The sequence below is a fragment of the Alexandromys fortis genome, unplaced genomic scaffold (assembly GCF_014885135.2).
Source record: "Alexandromys fortis isolate MF-2015 unplaced genomic scaffold, M_Fortis_MF-2015_v1.1 scaffold_130, whole genome shotgun sequence".
Lineage (NCBI taxonomy): Eukaryota > Metazoa > Chordata > Mammalia > Rodentia > Cricetidae > Alexandromys > Alexandromys fortis.
The window spans coordinates 2,619,452-2,638,855 of record NW_026068016.1 but is presented as its reverse complement, the minus strand read 5'-3'; the positions used below and the strand labels follow the sequence as shown (position 1 = coordinate 2,638,855).

Genomic DNA, 19,404 nt, shown 5'->3' with positions numbered 1-19,404 from the left:
AAGGAAGGAGAGGGAGGAAGGAAGCGATTCTTAGGTTGTGGTGGCTTTGCCTTTGCCTTTGCCTTTGGAAGGGTTCGGTAGTTTTCCAGCAGTGCTCTCTCCCTCCCAAGCCTCTCTACCATTGTAAAGTCATCCACCAGGAGTCCCCACCAGAGCTAAACCAACTCCTCCAGAACTATGCTTTGAACCTCCAGATGAATCCCAGCAGTTGAGGTGGAGCCAGGAAGCCAGGAGTTCAAGGCTTGCCTGGGCTACTTAAGACTGCCTCGAACAGGGTGCTGAGGAGCTAGAAATGTGATTCATTTAGCAGAGTACTTGCCAAACAGTTTTCCCTTTCAGGGGAGAACAAGAACAGCCCCCACTACCACAAACTATGCAGTCTACTTTCCCACATCTGGGGAAGCTGCAGGGTTAGCACATCTGGAGAGCCATGGAAAACCATCTTCACAATCATGGCACTGTCTACTATTCTGGAAGCCTTAGGTCCGATCCCCAGACTGTACAAAACCAGAAGCAGTTAACACCTATAATCCCAGCAGTTATAAAGCAGCAAGATTAGAAATTCAAGGTCAACCTCCTCTACACAGTAAGTTCAAGGAACAAAACATAAATAAACGCCACCCAGACTCAGTCTCAATAGTCTGACTACTCTCACTATCAAGAGTCTCAGGACATCAATAAAGACAAACTAAGACTATTAGTATTAGCGAGGAAGACTATTTCTAGGCCTTAAACTAGGTTAAACAAGTGAAGACAAATATCCCAGATGGACTGTATGTGACAGGACATACACATGTATTGGGCCCTGGGTTCAATCCTCAACAAAGTAACTAGGGCTTTAAGAGACATTTCTCCAAAAAAGATATACTAACAAACATGAAGAGATGGTTACTCACATTAGCTGTTGGTGAAATGCAAATGATGTCCAATGAGATACTCCAAGCCTGGTGGTAAGGAGCTGTAAACCCAGCTAAGGCTACAGCTTAGGGATGGAGCACTTGCCGAGCATGACCCAGAGCTCCAGAGCCCCACCTCTGAGCACTACTGCATTAGCGGGAAAGGCTTCAATGCAGGAGTCCTTGGGAGACATTTCAGATTCAAACCACAACTCCAGATGAAGAGTGAAATCAAGCAAGTTACTACATTGCCATACCTCACTCTGTTGAAGCCTCAAGGGCTCCAATAGGAGACAGATGTTTATTTGCACACTGTGGGACAACTGGAATCTAATGGAGTTCTCCCCACTATCCCATCCCCATTAAGCTGAAAAGATGCTACACTAGGCACAAGGTAGATGCTGTATTTTTCTTTTGACCTTTCAGCTTTGTGTGTATATATAGTGTATGTACAGGCGAACATGCACATATATGCACAGGTGTGGAGCCAATACAGGGTGTCTTCATCACTCTTTACTTCAATTTTGAGACCAGGGTCTCTCACTGAACCTGGAGCTCTCTGACTCAGGTAGGCTGCCTAGCTAGCTAGCTAACTCTATCTGCCTCCCTAATGCTGGGATTACAGCATTATTGCGGTGCCTAGCTTTTTATGTAAGCGCTGGGGATCTGAACTGAGTCCTATCAAGCCAAAACTCAGCTCCTTTTCCACCAACAGAATAAACAGTCTTTGCTGGGGATATAGCTTAGCACAGTACACCTGCTCAGCATGTGCAAGGCCCTGGGCTGAAGACTCAGCAATGCCAAAAGAGAGGGGGAAAAATTGTGTGTGTCCTTGTCTGTTTGTCCTTGCTATCATTACAGAACACAGTAGTCTCCAAAATAAATATTTATTATTTTAAGCTCCTAAATTATTATTTTTTATATTTATTTGTTTGTTTGTTTGTTTTTTGAGACAGGGTTTTTTTGTGTAGCCCTGGATGTCCTGGAACTCATTTTGTAGACCAGGCTGGCCTTGAACTCTGAGATCTGTCTGCCTCCCTTGCATAGTGACAGACCAGTAAACATTCAGGACAAGGGGCAGGTATGACCTTCAGATGCCCACCCTAGTAACCTTCTTCCACTAGCTAGGCCCCACGTCCTAACATGCCTTCCTGTGTATGCCTGTGTGTTTTCCATTGCTTCAAAATTGTTCTAAAAGGCAGGAAACAAAGTACTGGGATTAAAGGTGTGTACCACCATACTGGGTTCCACTCCTAAATTATTTTTTAATTAATGAAAATACTTTTAAACACAATTTTTTTTTCTTTTTTAAAAAATATTTCCTACTTCATTTATTTACTTACTTACTTACTTACTTATTTATTATGCATACAATATTGTTTCTGCGTGTATGACTTAAGGCCAGAAGAGGGCACCAGATCTCATTACAGATGGTTGTGAGCCACCATGTGGTTGCTGGGAACTGAACTCAATGCCATCTCTCCAGCCCCCACAAATATTTTCTATGTAAACTATTTTGCTGCTAACTTCATAGTTATATTCTTCCTACCTTCTGCAGGTGACAAAGGTCTTCTGAGCATCTGTTAAGTACTTGGAATGCAGTAGACAAAGAAACAAAGCTCTCAAGGCCTAACAGAGTTAAAAGGGCTGTAAACAGCAGACATGTATAAGTATTTCAGGCCAGGCGCAGTGGCACACATCTTTAATCCCAGCACTCAGCACTCAAGGAGCACAGTGCTAAGGTAAAAAGATGGATCACAGATCTACCCACCTAAACTACACTTGTTACCCAGCATACATACTTGTGACTGCTGCCTCTGACTGTAGTATTTAAAGAGGTGAAGCGCAAGGGAGTTGGGAAGCACAAAGGAAAATCAGCAGTGGCGATTAAATAGGGTGTCAGCACAGACTTTCTTGAGGTGATGTCTAATAGTCCAAAGGAGTTAGATTTATCTATTTAATGACAGCAACCCAGACACGGGGAGGCACCAATACGAATCTCAGGGCCAGTGCTTGCTGGTCTAATTAGTTAGGTAATGGTGGATGTCAGCAATGCACAAACCATCAGATGCTGCCCCAGCCATAGAGCTCCAGTTTCCCCTAAAAAGTACGTACTCGTGAAACAAAACAACTTATGTACTCACTTAACGAATCTCTCTGTAACACTATGGTTTGTGCCATTTCAATGTAAAGTAAGCGGTAAAAACCTTAGGACGGACTCTGAAGTCACACAGCTCAGTAACGGAGTCTTTGACATGCAGCCTTCACTGCTGTGCTGTCGTGCTCTAAGAAACAGGAGAAATAAGGAGAAATCTTACCTCCAACAAATGAAGGATTCTGCACTGGAAGTATCTCAGAACCCCTGCTGTAGGTAATGGGTACCAAGCTCTCATTAAAGTTTCTTTAATTAGTGATAATTCAGAAGTATGATCACTTGCATTATAATACTTACGTTCCCTTCCCTCCTAGAAAGCACAAAACACTGCTACTGAGTTGGTCTGGCTGGAACTGAAAAGTCTGTTACTATCTTTTGTTAGGACACTTGTTTCCCGCCTAGGGTGGGCATCTGAAGGTCATCCCTGCCCCTTGTCCTAGAAGCTTACTGGTCTGTCACCACTGGTCTGCCACTATGCGAATAGGCCAGCACCGTAGGCTCCCATTTGAGGTCTACTCCATCGTCTGCCTTCCCTGCAAAGATGGACTGAAATCCTTCTGGAACAAGGAACCATAATCAACACTTTCTCCTTTATTTCTCTCAGGTATTTGGTAACAGCCATGTAAAGGTTCCCAATCAGAAACATAACCCTTTTTCTAACACTTACCCAAAATTCAGAGAGAAAAGCAGAGTTAATATGTATACTAAGTACATGCCGTATGCCATGAGAGCTAAGAGATTTCTGCTAAGCCCTCACCATGTGGTATAAAAATACACACATACTTTCCTTCATGGGGGAGGGGGCACAAGGGTCCTTATACAACCTAGGCTGGTGCTCAAGTCCTGAGCCCAATCTACCTTCAGACTGGGGCTATAGATTGTTGCGGGAGGTCCTTCCGCCCCTCCAACCAATAGCTGCTGTGATACCAGCCCATTGGGGTGTGGTCTCTCTCCCTTTAAAAAAGCGGCTATTTCCTCTGCTCGCTCTCTTCACTTCCTGCTCGGAGACTAGACCCCCTTCCTGGTTGTGCAGATGGCTGTTGTCTGGGACGGTGATCTGTAAGTTTCCCCTTTAAATAAATAACACCCTATTAATCATAACTCCAAACTGGTGTGGCCTTGTTCGTGATTTACGCCTTCAATAGATCACCTTTTAGTAACTGCTCCGATCTATTTCAGCAGTAAAGATAGCTTGGAACACTCTCCACAGTATTAGCTGGAAAAACACTACCAACTTTTCTAGAGACCAACTCACAGTTCCTATTTGTACTTTTTTAAATTAAAAAAAAAAAAGCAAAAACAAAGCAAAACAAAAACACTCACTATGTAGCCCAGACTGGCCTCAAACTATTGGTCTGCCTCATGCATCTGAGTGCTGGAATTACAGGCATACCCTACCACACCCAGCATAGACATGCACTTGAAACAACTCAACAGCCTACTAAAGAGTTTTGGCAAAATATATTTTATGTAATCTGAACCCATCTGAACTAGACAGTAAAAAGAAAGTTTAGAGAATCTCAATAAAAATAATTACATGAAAAAAACATACAAATTTCTGTAAAAGAAAGCTAAACAAGACATATGTTTATTACTTTGCTTTTTCCTCTTTAGGCTAAGATAACAATTAGAAATTGCAGCGCTGGGATGCTGAAGCAGTGGAATGAATATTCCATCTACAGGTTAAATGGATATGAAAGAAAAATAGACAAAAAATACAAAATTAAAGCTAAATTAACCTTGTGCCCTAATCTAGTTTTCATTTTCGCTGACAGAGGTTCTCAAACTCCTGCCCTGCGGCTGTACTGCAGCAGGCTGACACACTCCTGTGCGGCTGTACTGCAGCAGGCTGACACACTCCTGTGCGGCTGTACTGCAGCAGGCTCATACACTCCTGTGCGGCTGTACTGCAGCAGGCTCACACACTATGCTTCTTCCACTCATGACCACGCTGATCTGAAGCATTTCTGAGTTCAAGCCTTTCTTCTTTTCCGTCAACCATTAGTTTCCTGTTAGGACAATGAAATGTGCGGCATGTGTGTCAATCATCTGCTTGATGGACAGTCCGCATTTTCAAGGCGCTGTCAATACATGAGGGCATTAGGATAGAATTACTTTCTCTACCTATCCTACTGGGCCAATCAGAGATGGCCTTGGCCATAATTCCTTTATACTTATGAGATTAGCAACTATAAAAACTGTAACAGCAAGAAAAAGCAGATGTGCTCTCCAGCACCTGTCCTCTGTAGCAGCTCAGCTTCTGGGGACTCGCAGACGGCACAGAAGTGGTGTTCACTAGGTACAGAAAGATGGTGACAGCTGGATCTCAACCTCCCTGACTTCTCACGTGACTGTAACAATGCATCCTGGCTAACAAAACTGCTATGAAGGGGCAGCTTCTAGAAACTTTCCTTTTTAAAAGGCTGGCATGTAACCTTTGCTCCTTGAACCCCACTGCCTAGAACAGTTCCATCTGGAGATCCAGATAGGCCCCCAAGGACTTGGAGCATACATGAAGGGGAAGAACCCCAGAGCCTGGAAAGCACAGGCAGCACTTACAAGTACCGACAATCAAAACCCCAGAGCCAGCTGTGCCATATACGTGCATTTTTCCAGTGTTAATTATACCTTAATTTAAAAGAGGCAGAGAGAAAGAGAACCATTACAAAAAGTGCACCAGGCCTAAGTGCTTCCTGGACTCTTGCATCCGAAATACTTGCTTTTAACCCACTGTTCAGACTTTCTATCTACTTTGGTCATATACTAAGATGTAAAGAATGACAAAAATGTTTTAAAAATTAACAAAATCAAAGCACCATATATTTATTTTTTAATTTTTTTTAGATTTGTATTTTATGTGTTTGTTTTAATATGTGTTGAAAAAGCAGGTAATACTCAAGCAATCCTGCTGTTTCTAAAGATGGGACTGAGTAGACAGATGAACCATTTACAACACGGCCATAGTTTTACATGATTCTTTATGGAATTGCCTGAAGAACCACTATGTCTTAGTGTTCTATTGCCAGAAGAGACATTAAAAATGGGGCTAGCCTACAGTTTCAGAGGCCTAGTCCACTGTCATCACGACAGGGAGCAGGGCTGCAGGCATGCAGACATGGTGCTAAAGAAGTAGTTCAGAGTTCTACATAGGGATGTGAAGGCAGCAGGAAGAGAGAAAGCCTCTGGGACTGGTTTGGACTTCCGAAACCTCAAATCCCACCCTCTCTGACACACCTTCTTCAATAAAGCCACACCTCCTAATCCCTCTTAGGTAATGCCATAGACTGATGACTAACCTTTCAAATATATGGACCTATGGGGCCATTCTTATTCAAACCACCTCATACTAGCTGTAAGAGAATTAAAGTGTTATAAAGAGGAAAGGGAATGGAAAGGCTGAGAAGTCAATTCCTTTGAGGAGGGATGAGAAAATATGTCCCTAAAGCTACACTGGGTATCTTTTAATGTCTCATTCACCTGTTTTTAATAGAAACAGGCAAAAGCAACCAAATGCAGTTAAAAAGCCAACAAGGGGCTGGAGATGGCTGAGCAGTTAATATCTACTGCTCTTCTTCTAGATGACCCAGGGTTCAAACCCTAGCACCCACATGACAACTATCTATAACTCAAATGGCAGAGAATCTGACGCCCTCTTCTGGCCTCTGTGGGTACTGTGTGCATGTGTTGCAGAGATATACAAGCAAAACACTCAAAGACATACACTGAAAAATAAATATCGGGTAATTTTTAAGGAAAAAAATGATCAACAAAAAAGAGGTCCCATTAGCCAAAGGAATCATTTAACAGGGCTTATTGGGTGGGGAGGCAAGAATAGAGATCCTGAAGAATTGCAAATAGGAACATTTGCAAGCCTGCAGATGGATTTCAATGTGGGGATTAAAAGCATGGGACACTATGCCAGATCAATATCTTCACAATGTGCACTCCCCTTCTCACGTCTCTTAAAGCGGGTCAGGGGTGGGGTAAAATCCTTAAGCTTCATTCTCGACATTAACATTTAATCAGGTAAATGGATCAGCAGGGTAAAGTGTGTCTTACCCAAACATGAGGAACTGAGTTCAAAACCCCAACACACACACAGAAAAAAACCCAGGGCATTTCAGACCAAGTCTGTAATCCCAGCACCAAGGGGACAGAGACAGAGGCTCTTGTGAGTGTCTAGTCCATCAGTGAATTCCAGATTCAGTGAGAGACCTTGTCTCAGAACATAAGATCAAAGGGGGTGAAGAGAAAGCTCGGCCATTAAAAGCACTTGCTACTCTTGCGGACCTGGATTCAGTTCCCAGCCCCTACACATGGGCTCACAACCATCTTTAACTCCAGGTCCACTGGGATCCAGTGCCCTCTCCTGGCCTCCACAGGCACTGCACACACATGGTGCACAGACACAACAGGCAAGACACACACATAAAAACAAATCTTTAAAAATAAAAAAGGTAAAGAAAGAGTGATCCCTAGAAACCCCCAGTGTCAACCTCTAGCCTGAGTGTGCTCAGCCACATACCCAGACACACTCTACACACAAAGAAATACATTTCAAGCAAGACAGACAAGCTAAAGATTCCCAAAGGCACATACTGTCTCAAGCAAACAAAAAAACTAATGCACTTAGCATCAATGCTATTAAATGGGTGTGCATTTCCCAGGAAATAATGGATCGTAAAATTCCACAAATGAAAGCATCAACGCATTTCTTTTTCATCAAGCTAATCATTATAACATGCCAAAGAACTCGGGGTGGGGGTCAAGTTCTCAGACCCTCTTTGAACTTCTTTTCCAGATCTTTTGATTGTCCTCTTCATAGCACCCCAAAGAACCAACATTATCACAATACTGAGAGAGTGAGAGAGCTGTTCATCTAAAACAGCCAACAACCTGGACCACAGAACCTACACTCTACGACTAAGTGAGGGGGGGCTGAGAACCCCCAGGGACCAAGCCTGATGTCTCAACTTGAAATAAGATCTCCTGCCCTACTTTGGAAACTGGTCTGCCTCTCCTGGTTCTTCAGCAAGAAAGTAAATGGGTCCTCTGAGACATCCTTAGCAAATACAGATTTTATCTTAAGAAACTCCAGCTAATCAAAAATTATCTCTTTAGTTCCTAGAGTGATTCTATGGCTTCAAATAAGCAATTATATAAACATAATCATTTTAACTTTGAAAAAGCACTTTCCTGGCTCATGTGAAACCCTGGGTTTAATCTCCAGCACTACATACACACACACACACACACACACACACACACACACACACACAACACACACAAACTCCAACACCCCAACGTGTTAACAATATATCTCAAAGTTAGTAACAGAGTAGAAAACTTTAAGAAACTTTAAGGATACAAATTTAAATAACCTGCCATATTATAACCTTATTAAGGAAAAGCTAAATCTTCAATTTCATGTCTACAACTTAGGAACATAATAACATGTGATGCTTATGATTTAGAAGAGAAAATAAGGCTAACACACATGTGACAATTGGAGAACAATTAAGCAGCTGCACATATGTTGAAACAGAAGTACTAGGTAGTAAGTATTCAATATGCACATATAGGGGTTTAAGGAACCAGAAAGGTGAGGCAGACCTGAGACCCAAGGAAGTTTGATAGAAACAGATTTTTCTTTCTAATAGATTACTGTGGTTTGGGTTTGATTACTGTTTTGTTGTTGTTGTTGTTGTTGTTTTGAGATAAGGTCTCACAGAGCCCAGGCTACCCTCAAACATAGCTGAGCTTGGCCTTGAACTCCTGAGGCTCCTTCCACCCCCCCACCCTATACCCCCCATCCCCCCCTCGTCCCAATGCTGGGAATGCAGGTGTGTCCCACCATACCTGGCTTTAACTGACTGTATGTGAAGCAATGTAAAAGGACAGGGTCAGCTGAAGAAGTAGAAGAGGGTAAGGCCATGTAAAATAGTTACAAAAACAGTTTTTAAGTATGATAACCGAAAGTCAGGGTAGGTTCACTTGAGAGTAGTATCAGTAGGTGAGGGGCTGAGTGTTGAAGGAGCTGCGGGCTGCATTCTTGCCACCCAGCTCCCGGTCACCTGGCTAGCTTATGCCCCAATATAACGACACACAAACTGTATTCATATAAACACTGCTTGGCCCATTTCTAATAATCTGTGTAGCACCACGAGGTGCGCTTACCAGGAAGATTCTAGCCTACGTCCATCCTGGCTTGGAGCTTCATAGCGTCTGCCCCAGAGAGCAGAGCTATGGCGTCTTAGCTCACTTCCTCTTCCTCTCAGCATTCTGTTCTGTTTACTCCACTCACCTAAGGGCTGGCCTATCAAATGGGCCAAGGCAGTTTCTTATTAACCAATGACCTTCCTCCATCAGCTGAGCCAGGAGATTGTGACCTCTAGCTCAGCTTAGGCTAAGACAGAAAGTGATCAGAGAAAGGGGAGGAAACAGTACCTCTGGAATTTTTGTCCAAAACCACACACACACACAATGATTTTCACAGACACTGGAAATTGCACGTATGGCTCACACTGTATTTTCACTGCACAGACTACCATACATTTATCCCCATCTCTTCTAACATGCTCATTCCCACTCTCGCTGGGCTCATAAAACAAAGAATAGTTTTCTTTCTTCCACCCACCAGACTAGCCTACTCCATCCGAGGCTTATGAAAATGGCAGATTAAATAGGAAAAGATAAATTCACGAACAAGTGCTTGGCAAGGAAAAGGCGGACTTAGGGCAGCGTAATGAGCGTGTGCTGTCTGCAGCTACCGGCCTCGGCCTTAGGAACCCCCTCTCCAACAGCGATGTGTGAGTAGTATGTTAGTCAAGTTCTTATCAAGAAAAGGTGTCTCAGGCTTCACACACAATTCCTTCCCCTCTGCACATGGCATGAGGACATGAGATCTGAGCTATGACAATTGTACCAGGACCACAAAGGGACAAAAAGCATAAAAGTTGAGCTTATTAAATAAAGGAAGGAAAGCCGGGTGGCGGCAGCACATACCTTTAGTCCTAGCACTTGGGAGGCAGAGACAAGCGTGAGTTTGAGGCCCCTACAGAGCCAGTTCCAGGACACCCAGGGCGATTACAGAGAAACCTGTCAAAAAAAAAAAAAAAAGGAAAAAGAAAAAAGGAAGGAAGCAAAATTGAGATCAGAACACACAAGACACAAGTATGCAGTCAGTCAAACTCTGATGTGGGAGTGTCATATATCAATCTGTTGATTTCATTGGTTAAATAATAAAGAAACTGCTTGGCCTGATAAGTTAGAACATAGGTGGGTGGAGTAAACAGAACAGAAGGCTGGGAAAAAGAAGGGAAGTGAGCTCAGATGTGAGGCCACTGCTCTCCAGGGCAGACGCGATGAAGCTCCGACCCAGGATGGACGTAGGCTAGAATCTTCCCGGTAAGCGCACCTTGGGGTGCTACACACATTATTAGAAATGGGCCAAGCAGTGTTTAAAAGAATACAGTTTCCATGTAATTATTTCCAGGCATAAGCTAGCTGGCGGCCAGGAGCCGGGCTGTGGGAAGAAGCCCGCAGCTCATACTACAAAACTCCATCCTTGGACTTCTCAATGATACTAGCTTGTGAATGAGCTAGTTTTCTGTTATAACAACATTTTAAAAAACAAACAAATGTAACCATTGATTTCACTAGGCTCACTCAGAAAACTACAAGCCATTGCTTTGTTGAGAAGCAACAAAATTAGAAAAGGCTTTATCTTCACACAGGATAATATGGGAGAATCACTTCCGTTCTTCACATAGGACATTGCAGACAAACTTCAACTGTGGCATCACATGGGAACAAAAGTCTCACATAAAGACAGAAATGACATTCTCTCCAAAGGACTGCCATCAAATATAGCTGCAGCAGCTCCTGGTTCAAACACCGGCCCCAAGGTCTGTGTTGGCAGTAGGCATTTAGCAGGCAAGGCTCTGCAGTCACTCTGGTAGAGGCACAATTTAATGAAGTGAGTCAGCCCACCACTTACAAATGTTTCCTTATGAACTCCCATGGCCACTACTGTAGAGAATGCCATCCATCTTGAGCAGTTGATGTAGGTGTGTCTTCTGTCTATGTATTACTTTCATTGGTTAATAAAGAAACTGCCTTGGCCTTGAATAGGACAGCAGTAGATTGAACAGAATGCTGGGAGAAGGAAAGCAGAGTCGGGCAACCGCCATGACGCTTTAGCCCGAGACTGATGTGGGTTAGAATCTTCCCGGTAAGCCACGACCCCATGGTGATACACAGATTACTAGATATGGGTTAAAGTAAGATATGAGAGTTAGCCAAGAAGAGGCTAGATATCACGGGCCTGGAAGTGTTTAAATGAATACAGTTTGTGTGTTGTTATTTCTGGGGCTAAGCTAGCCGTGTGGAAGCCGGGCAGGATGAAAAGCAGGCCCGCTTGCCTCATCACTACAAGCAGTGACCAAAAGTGAACAGACACACAAAAGAGGTTCTCCTCTTGGCAGAGGCAACCTTAGCAAATATAAGGCTGACTCCTGAAAAGCCCTAAGAGGGTCAAGGACACAGGACAGTCTGAATCTGGATGGCAAAAAACTGCCAGCAAAGGTGAGAAGACAGGCAGGCAAGAAAGAGAGGAGAGCACAAGAAACAATGTCATCAACAAAACAAATAGGCAAAGATGTCACTAGAGTCTGGTTTTCACGTCACTCCTTCCTCAAATCATGTCATGAAGGGGCTGGAGAGATGGTTCAAGGGTTCAGAGCACTGGCTGCTCTTCCAAAAGACCCAGGTTCGGTTCTCAGTACCCACATGGCAGCTCCCAAACATCTGTAACTCCAGTTCCAGGGATCCCAATATCCTCTTCTGACCTCAGTAGGCACCAGGCTGTACATGGTACACATGCATGTAACAGGAAACCAGCCACACTTGAAAACCAGTTTAAAAACTTCTCCCTAAATTCTGGCACTCCTACTAGTGATACTTTAGACCAAAACTTCCAGGCATTTTAAAAAGAGACAAAAAATTCACTTCTCCGACTCCATAAATAAAGGCCTTTGTCTGGTAATGAGGAGAATGAATGATTTATGACAAATTTCTCATAGTTCTTGAGGCTGGGACTCAATGATCAATACAAGAGCAGAGAGGGCCCATTCTTCCTAGCCAGCACCTTACTGTGCTCTCACACGGCAGAAGTGTCAGGGTTCCGCCAAGTCTTCTAAGCTCTAGCCTTCATGAGGACACATCTAACCACAGCCTGAAGCTCCTAAGAACCCTTCACTTGAGATTAGGACCCAATACGGGGGCGGGGGGAGGAGTAGGAAGGGTACACATATTCAAGCTACAGACTTCCACCTCTAGTCCTCCAAAGGTCACACAAAATATCTTCACTCCTTAGCAACAACCCCAAACATCTTGACCAATCGAAGCAACAACTCAAAAATCTAACATCCAGGCCTTCATCTAAATCAATAAATGAGAACCGTCATGAAGCAAACTGCTGTCTAGCACGGCCTGTAACACCAAACAGTTCAAGTGTTTCCAAACTACAATGGTGAGTTAGGCACGGTTCCAAAGGGGAGTAGAGCACACATTAAAAGATAAATAAATCACTTCTTAAAACTACTGCAAGCACAGAACCTCCCAGAGCAGTTAAGCCTCAAAGTTCCATAGTCTGACTTGATATTTCGCTTTCCAGACAAACTGTGCTGGGGACTGGACCCCCAAGGATACAAGTAGCAGCCACTTCCATGGTTTCACTGGACTCGGCACAAGTGCTGGAGTTGTTAGCTGGAGATGCCACAGAGGTCGCAGGGACAAGCCCCGTCGCTTTGCCCTAGTAGGGGTGCTCTCGATCAGGGCCCACCCATTGCAAGGGTGGAGTCTGTCTAGAACCCAAAGTTCTCTAGAGCGGACTTTGAAATCTAGGTGAGGCCGGGGAGGTGGTGGCATATGCCTTTAATCCCAGCACTCAGGAGGCAGAGGGAGGCGGATCTCTGTGAGTTCGAGGGCCAGCCTAGTCTACAAGAGCTAGTTCCAGGACAAGCTTCAAAGCTACAGAGAAACCCTGTCTCAAAAAAACAACAACAACAAAAAATCTAGGTGAATACAGAATGTCCGTCCTGTCTATACTCTTGGTCGTGTTCTCTCTCTCTCTCTCTCTCTCTCTCTCTCTCTCTCTCTCTCACACACACACACACACACACACACACACACACACACACACACATTTAGGCACTCCGTCTACTCTGAAGGAGCCTGAACCGTCTACTCTGAAGGAGCCTGAACCACACAGCCAAAGTTTAAGACTCCAGCGAGGTTGCTGTTGTAAACAAGACTGCACCTGGGGAAGTTGAAGTCGACACTGGAATGTGAGGAACAGAACCCTGAAGTCATCCAGGGCCTGCGCAGGGCAGGGCTGCTGTAAGGAGCGGACATGCCTTGGGGATTACTGTCGCCCTAATCTCTTTATCCAAAGTTCACCTGGCTACACCCTGCCTGCTCTGTGCTGAGTATCTCTCTCCATTTCTAACAGGGCCAGTCTGAACTGTGCTGACTCTCTACTCTTTCCATCCCTCTTCCTTATCAAGTGTCCTGCATAACTTGCCTTTGTCACTACACATCACTCTAAGCAGTTAGAGAGGCCACTTTGCTGAAGTGTCTCTTCTGCCACACACCTAACGTTCGGACAGTGTGGTCCTAAAAGCACCAGGACACAAGCACAAACCCCCAGTTCTGCCCGCTTTAGCATGGACTGCCATTCCTACCTTTTCCAACACACTCTGCACTTCACCTGAGGCTACAGTGGTCCCAGCAGCCCCACTCACCTCAAAGCCACCCCACAGTTTCAGTTCCGGCTTCCAGGGGCCACTCTCCACCCTCACTCAACAGGACTTCTAAAACAAAACCCTCTCCTAAGTTCTTTCACAGAAGCAAAGGCTGTGCTCTCTGGGCTAGGAAGCTTCGGACTCCCTCACAGGACAGACGACAAGGTCAGACAGGTCTCCAACCTCTTCAAGGGTTCACTCTCTGCCATAACAGATGTGCACTAGGAGAGCAGGGAGGAGGGTTTAAACACACGGGGCCAGAAGGCCTCATGAACAACAAGAGGATGGAAAGCCACGTACGCCAACTAGAGACTTTCTGTGGCACCGTAATGCTCTATGATCCTGACGCGATACACGGCTCAGGATATGTAGACACAGACCTGGACACTTTACCATACATGTCACCTAAAATCAAGTAAATAATAAGTATTCTGAAGGATTTACATGTGAAGTATACTTATTATAAAATACAACAAAAATCTAAGATTGGCTGGTAGACAGGAGGGAAATGAGCAGGCAGTAAAATAGACCCACCTAACTATTTCACGGAAGACTATGGAATTACAGATATGGGTATGTAGATATTCAACATTCAAATATTTTTCTGTAATGATTAACGGTTTCCCCATAAAATGTCAGGAAGATATGACAAATGAAGGCTAGGAGCTCAGGCACTTCTCAAGTCCACAGACTAAGAGAACTCACTTTAATGAAAAGCTCCACACACATCTTAAAGTGGAGACAGGCATGGTGAAGCTTGCCTAGAGTCAGGCCTTGAAAGGCTGTGGTAGGGAGACCATGAGTTCAAGGCCAGCCTGAACTATGTGATAATACTCTCATCTCAAAAAGCAAAAAATTGAAGGGAAGGAAGGCCAAGAGAAGACAGATGTAATTTTGACCACCCAGAGACTAGCTCCAGCCTTGGGCCCTCATCCTTCTCACTCACTCCAGGACAATACATATCAGTGATGTGTTGAGTCCTTTGTCCGAGCCTACGATAACTACTCCCAGCCTTCCTACCCAAGTTTCTAACCCTCTTCACACTGACACTCGGGCTGGAACACCTGGCCAGCCAAGTGCAACAGCAGCAGCCAGCAGTCTGACTAAGCCCGTGAGTGAGCATTAAAGGTAACAGGACCATGCACACAGCTCTGTCGGTGAGGGGTAAAGTGCTTGCCACACCAGCATGAGGCCCTGAGTTCAGATCCCCAGAACCTGTGCAAAGCTGAGCACAGTGGCACAGGACTGGAGCACACTTAAGACTCACACTGTGCGGGCACACTGGCACACGCGTGGGGCGCACTTAGACTCACTCTGCGGGCACACTGGCACAGGCCTGGGGCACACTTAAGACTCACTCTGCGGGCACACTGGCATAGCCTTGGAGTCACAAACTTATATTGTGATTAAGGTATGAAATGGACAAGCTAGGTTATGAAGCTAAGCACTTCTGACGTGAGTGCAGTAACTAGAAAATGAAGTTGAAAATGAAAGGTTAAGTAATTTTAGTGAACACTGAGAACCACATACATTTTAATTAACTCCACTCCGTCCTGGATGATACAGTAGGCCCATCTGCTTCAACATCCCATAGACAACATAAGTGGGAAGATAAGGTAGACAGGACCGACAGAAATCCATTCCAAATGGCCCTCTGTTGTTGCTCCAAAGGCCAGCACGCAGCTCATGCACTTGAATTCTGCCTGTCACAAATGACCTAACAAGGAAGGCATTTATCACACCATAGTAGCTTCCCCCACGTATCTGGCTTTAAACAGCTGCAAATTTTGGAAAGTAGCTAGCTCTAAATGAAATCTCTTGAGTATGTTCTCCTACCAACAAATATTAAGACACAAGTGAAGCCCACTGGGATTCCAGTATTATAGAAATTAAACTAGGTGAGCATAAACTAAGTTTGGAAAATAAAGTAGAAACTGTTTAGCATGTTAGTAAAACAGCTGAGCCAATGAGCATATCCTAAGGACTTCTGTCTAATACCACATTCTGCTCACAATGTGGCCTTATTCGTCACAAAGATGCCACATTACTAATGATGCTTTAGTCCCTTCAAATTCTGTGAGTGAACTAAATGACAAAATGTCTTTAAAAAAATAAGCTTAATCTCCAATTTCCATAAAACCATTTAAGTAAAAGCTGCTTCCTGGACCAAAAACTGCAAGACGTGGGTGAGAAGCACCGAAGCAGAAGCAGGTTATAGAAATGTTCCATAGTCATGGCTTGTTATGCAATGACACATATGCAGGCGGCTTTCTTGTGCCCACCACTGTTTCTTAGTAACATCAGAACACACTAAGACTTTCATTCTCCACCCAGTAACTCTTCTCTTTCCATGTAAAAATAAAAACTAACACCGAAGCAAGATAGTGAAGTGGCCAAGCACAGCGGTCAGCTGCAGGGTTTTTAACTCCCGTTTACACTGACCCCACCCCTTCCATTTATATTAGCAGTGTCCATTTACACAGAGCGAGCAACCCCTTCACAGGGCTCACACACCAGATATTTACAATTCATAACAGTAGTAAAATTAGTTATCAAGGATCAAAGGAATAACTTTATGGTGGGGTCTCCACTACATGAGCAGCTGTGTTAAAGGGCTGCGGCATTAGGAAGGTTGAGAACCACTGACAGCCAGTCAAATCCAACAGTCAGGGCCTGGGAATGTAGCTCAGTGCCGATCGGTACTCTTGCAGGAGACCCTAGACTTTGTCTCTCTGGACACACATCCAAATCCAATATTAACAGATAATTTTTGTTTTCATTTCCTGTGCTAATTTGCATTTCATCTGCATACTGATGCAAAATCCAGAAAGCCATTAAAAGTCTTCAAGGAGCCAGGTGTGACGGCACGCACAGGTAATCCCAGCACAGCAGGGCAGGCTGAGGGTTCAAGGACAGCCTAGACAGCACAAAGTACCACGCCACTCAGAGCTAGAGTGAGACCCTGTCAAAAAAAGTTATTAAGGATATATTTGCCTATAAAAATGCAAATATTTGAAGAGCAAATGGGAAGCAGAAAGTATTGGAAAGAGGGGACCCTACTATTGCAAGTAACTGTGCTTGAGGAGGCACGGACAGTTCCAATGAAGGCTTCCTTCTGAGAACCCTAATTGTAAGCACGCTTCAGTTTTAAGTCTGCTACCTTTGAACAAGAGTCTAGAAGGAAGAAAAGCTGAAAGGACTGAGTCTCTGGAATGTCTCCTGCACGTTAGTTCAGTACACCAGCTTCTATGCAGGTCAAAGCCAAGAAAATCATCATACACAAAATCTCCTAAAATTTATAATTTCACATTCAAAGCACTACTGATGAAATTTTGGTTACCAGTCCCAAAAAGCAATCTTCAGATGTGTTATTATATTAAGTTACAGCCCAGTCTGTAAAAAAAAAAAAAAAAAAAAAAAAAAAAGTCTTGTTGCTGAGCTATAACCACAGAAAACTTCCAATTATCCTTCATGGGGGGGGGGACGAGAAACACTTGGATAAATTAAATCCTCAGGTGATTATTATTTTAAAAAGAGCTCTTATAAGACAAAGTTCGTTTAACATCTGCTTGCCACGGCCATTCGCTAACAAAAAGGCTAACAAGCAGATCACTAGCCAGAAAAAGGTAAATAAAGCCAAGGGAATTATCGGCACTCCAGTTGGTTCTGCCCCCGCTCACCCCTCCCCACAACTACTGTCATCAAACCATCAAACTGAGTTTAGCTTCCTGAAAGGCACTCACAGTGAATACCCCAAAACCCCTTCTCCCGCCTCCCCTCAAGATCTCCCACGATTTCTCTACTTCTAAACCAAATGTCCTTAAATTGACACTAACGATGCTTTCTGAAATGAAGTTTAAACACCTGACAATTATTACATTCAAATTCTACGAAGCCGATATCCCACGATTTCGGTTCAAATCTGCCAGGACTGAACTTCCTTTTTCTCCCCGCGGGTCCTCCCAGCCCTTCCGCGCGCCAAGGTCGCCACTCGGGGCCTGCGGTGACATCACGGTCTCTCCGGGTAGAGCCCTGACATCACAGGCACACACCGAGCCTCGGAACTGTGACCTCACCGCCGCAGGCTCACACGGCGGGGCCCGGGAGGGTGGAGGAGACGCGCCGCTCACCTGCGCCGGGACGCCTCCCCCCCGCCCCCACTCCCCGCGCCCGGCAAGCAGCTCCCCCGCGGCGGCCTAGCTCGGGTCGCCCGCCTCGGGGCCCGGGGACCCGCGGACGCACGACCTCGGGGCCAGGCCGCGCGGACGGCGCCCGGGAGGACGCGGCGGCTGCACCCCCGAGCGCGGCGCCCCGCGGTCCCCGCCCCCAACGCCCGGCCCCGCCGCGGGGAGCAGCGGGAGCCGCCACGGTGTCCGCCCGCCGCGCGCCCGCGCCCCCGCCCGGCCCACCTGTGCTTCTGCCCGGCCGGGGCCTGGCCCGGGGCTGCGGCAGCCCGATGCGGCGGCGGCGGCAGGCCTGACTCGCTCCCCGAGACTGAGGCGGACCGGGAGCTCAGCGCAGCGCGGCGGAGCCCAACGCTCGCCCCGAAACCCATTTGTTTGGCTAAACCGGCGTGACATCACGCGCCGGCCCAATCGACGGTTGCCCGGGGGCGGGGCCGCGGAGCCTGAGTGCGCCGGCGCCCCCTGCCGGCGGCCGCGAGCGCTGCGGAGAGAGGGGGACGGTGCCGGGAGGAGCGCCTGCGAGCCCCCAAGTGGTGGAGAAGGGGGGGAGTGTGACCGAGGGCAAGGACCTTAACCCTATAGCAAGGTTAGAGTGACAAGTTTATTAGCGCTCCCGGGTGGTCCAGAAGTCGAAACGTGCTTGACACTGAGATGTCCAAAATACCTGGGTCCTTATCTTGGTTCTGCCACTAACTTATATGGTTTTATTTCAAGGTTCAAATTTGTAAAAAGATTTGGGCGGTTGCTTCACATCTGTAATCCCAGAATCTGGGAAGTGGCTGCAGGTGGATGAGAAGTTAAAGGTCGCAGGGCTATGGTGGCACATGCCATTAATCCCAGCGCTAGAGAAGCAGAGGCAGGAGGATCTCTGTGAGTTCGAGGCCAACCTGGTCTACAGAGTGAATCCCAGGGCAGCCAGGCCTATTTCACAGAGAAACCCTATCACCAATAAATAAATAAATAAATAAATAAATAAATAAATAAATAATAACATTCAAGGTCACTCTCAATAACAACCACACAAATTTGAGATCAGCCGGGACTGACTGCTCTTCTGGGGGAACTCAGTTCAATTCCCAGCACCACACGGTGGTTGGTTCACAACTGTCTAATCCCAAGGAATTAGACGCCCTCTTTTGGCCTCCATAGACAATGCACATGGTGTACAGACACATGCAGGCAAAACACCATAAACATAAAGAAATTTAAATTTATCAGAAATTATATTTTACATGAAATTATGACAGAAGTACCTACCAGAAAGTATATAAACTTTGAGGTTGAAATACTAGTCTATGGCAACCTACAAGCTTGTCAATTAAAAAAAAAAAAAAGACAGACTTCCAATACTTATGTTCAAGTCA

The 19,404-nt window shown here is 45.4% G+C and overlaps 1 protein-coding gene across 3 annotated transcripts in view; it reads right to left on the bottom strand.

The window, feature by feature from the left end:
• Fbxo34 (F-box protein 34) overlaps positions 1 to 18,423 on the bottom strand; it is a 71,667-nt gene extending 53,244 nt beyond the window's left edge. The window contains exons 1-2 of one of the 3 annotated variants that reach the window (XM_050162392.1): positions 18,266 to 18,399; positions 10,057 to 10,149 (exon numbers count right to left, since the gene is read on the bottom strand). Coding sequence is in view for 1 of the 3 variants with exons in the window: in XM_050162390.1 (XP_050018347.1) it covers positions 18,266 to 18,411 (146 nt within the window). In the remaining 2 variants the exon portion in view is untranslated. Of the gene's footprint in view, positions 1 to 10,056; positions 10,150 to 18,265 lie in introns of all 3 variants that reach the window. The other 2 variants (XM_050162390.1, XM_050162391.1) reach the window with 2 other exon arrangements.
• Positions 18,424 to 19,404: the final 981 nt, after the last annotated feature.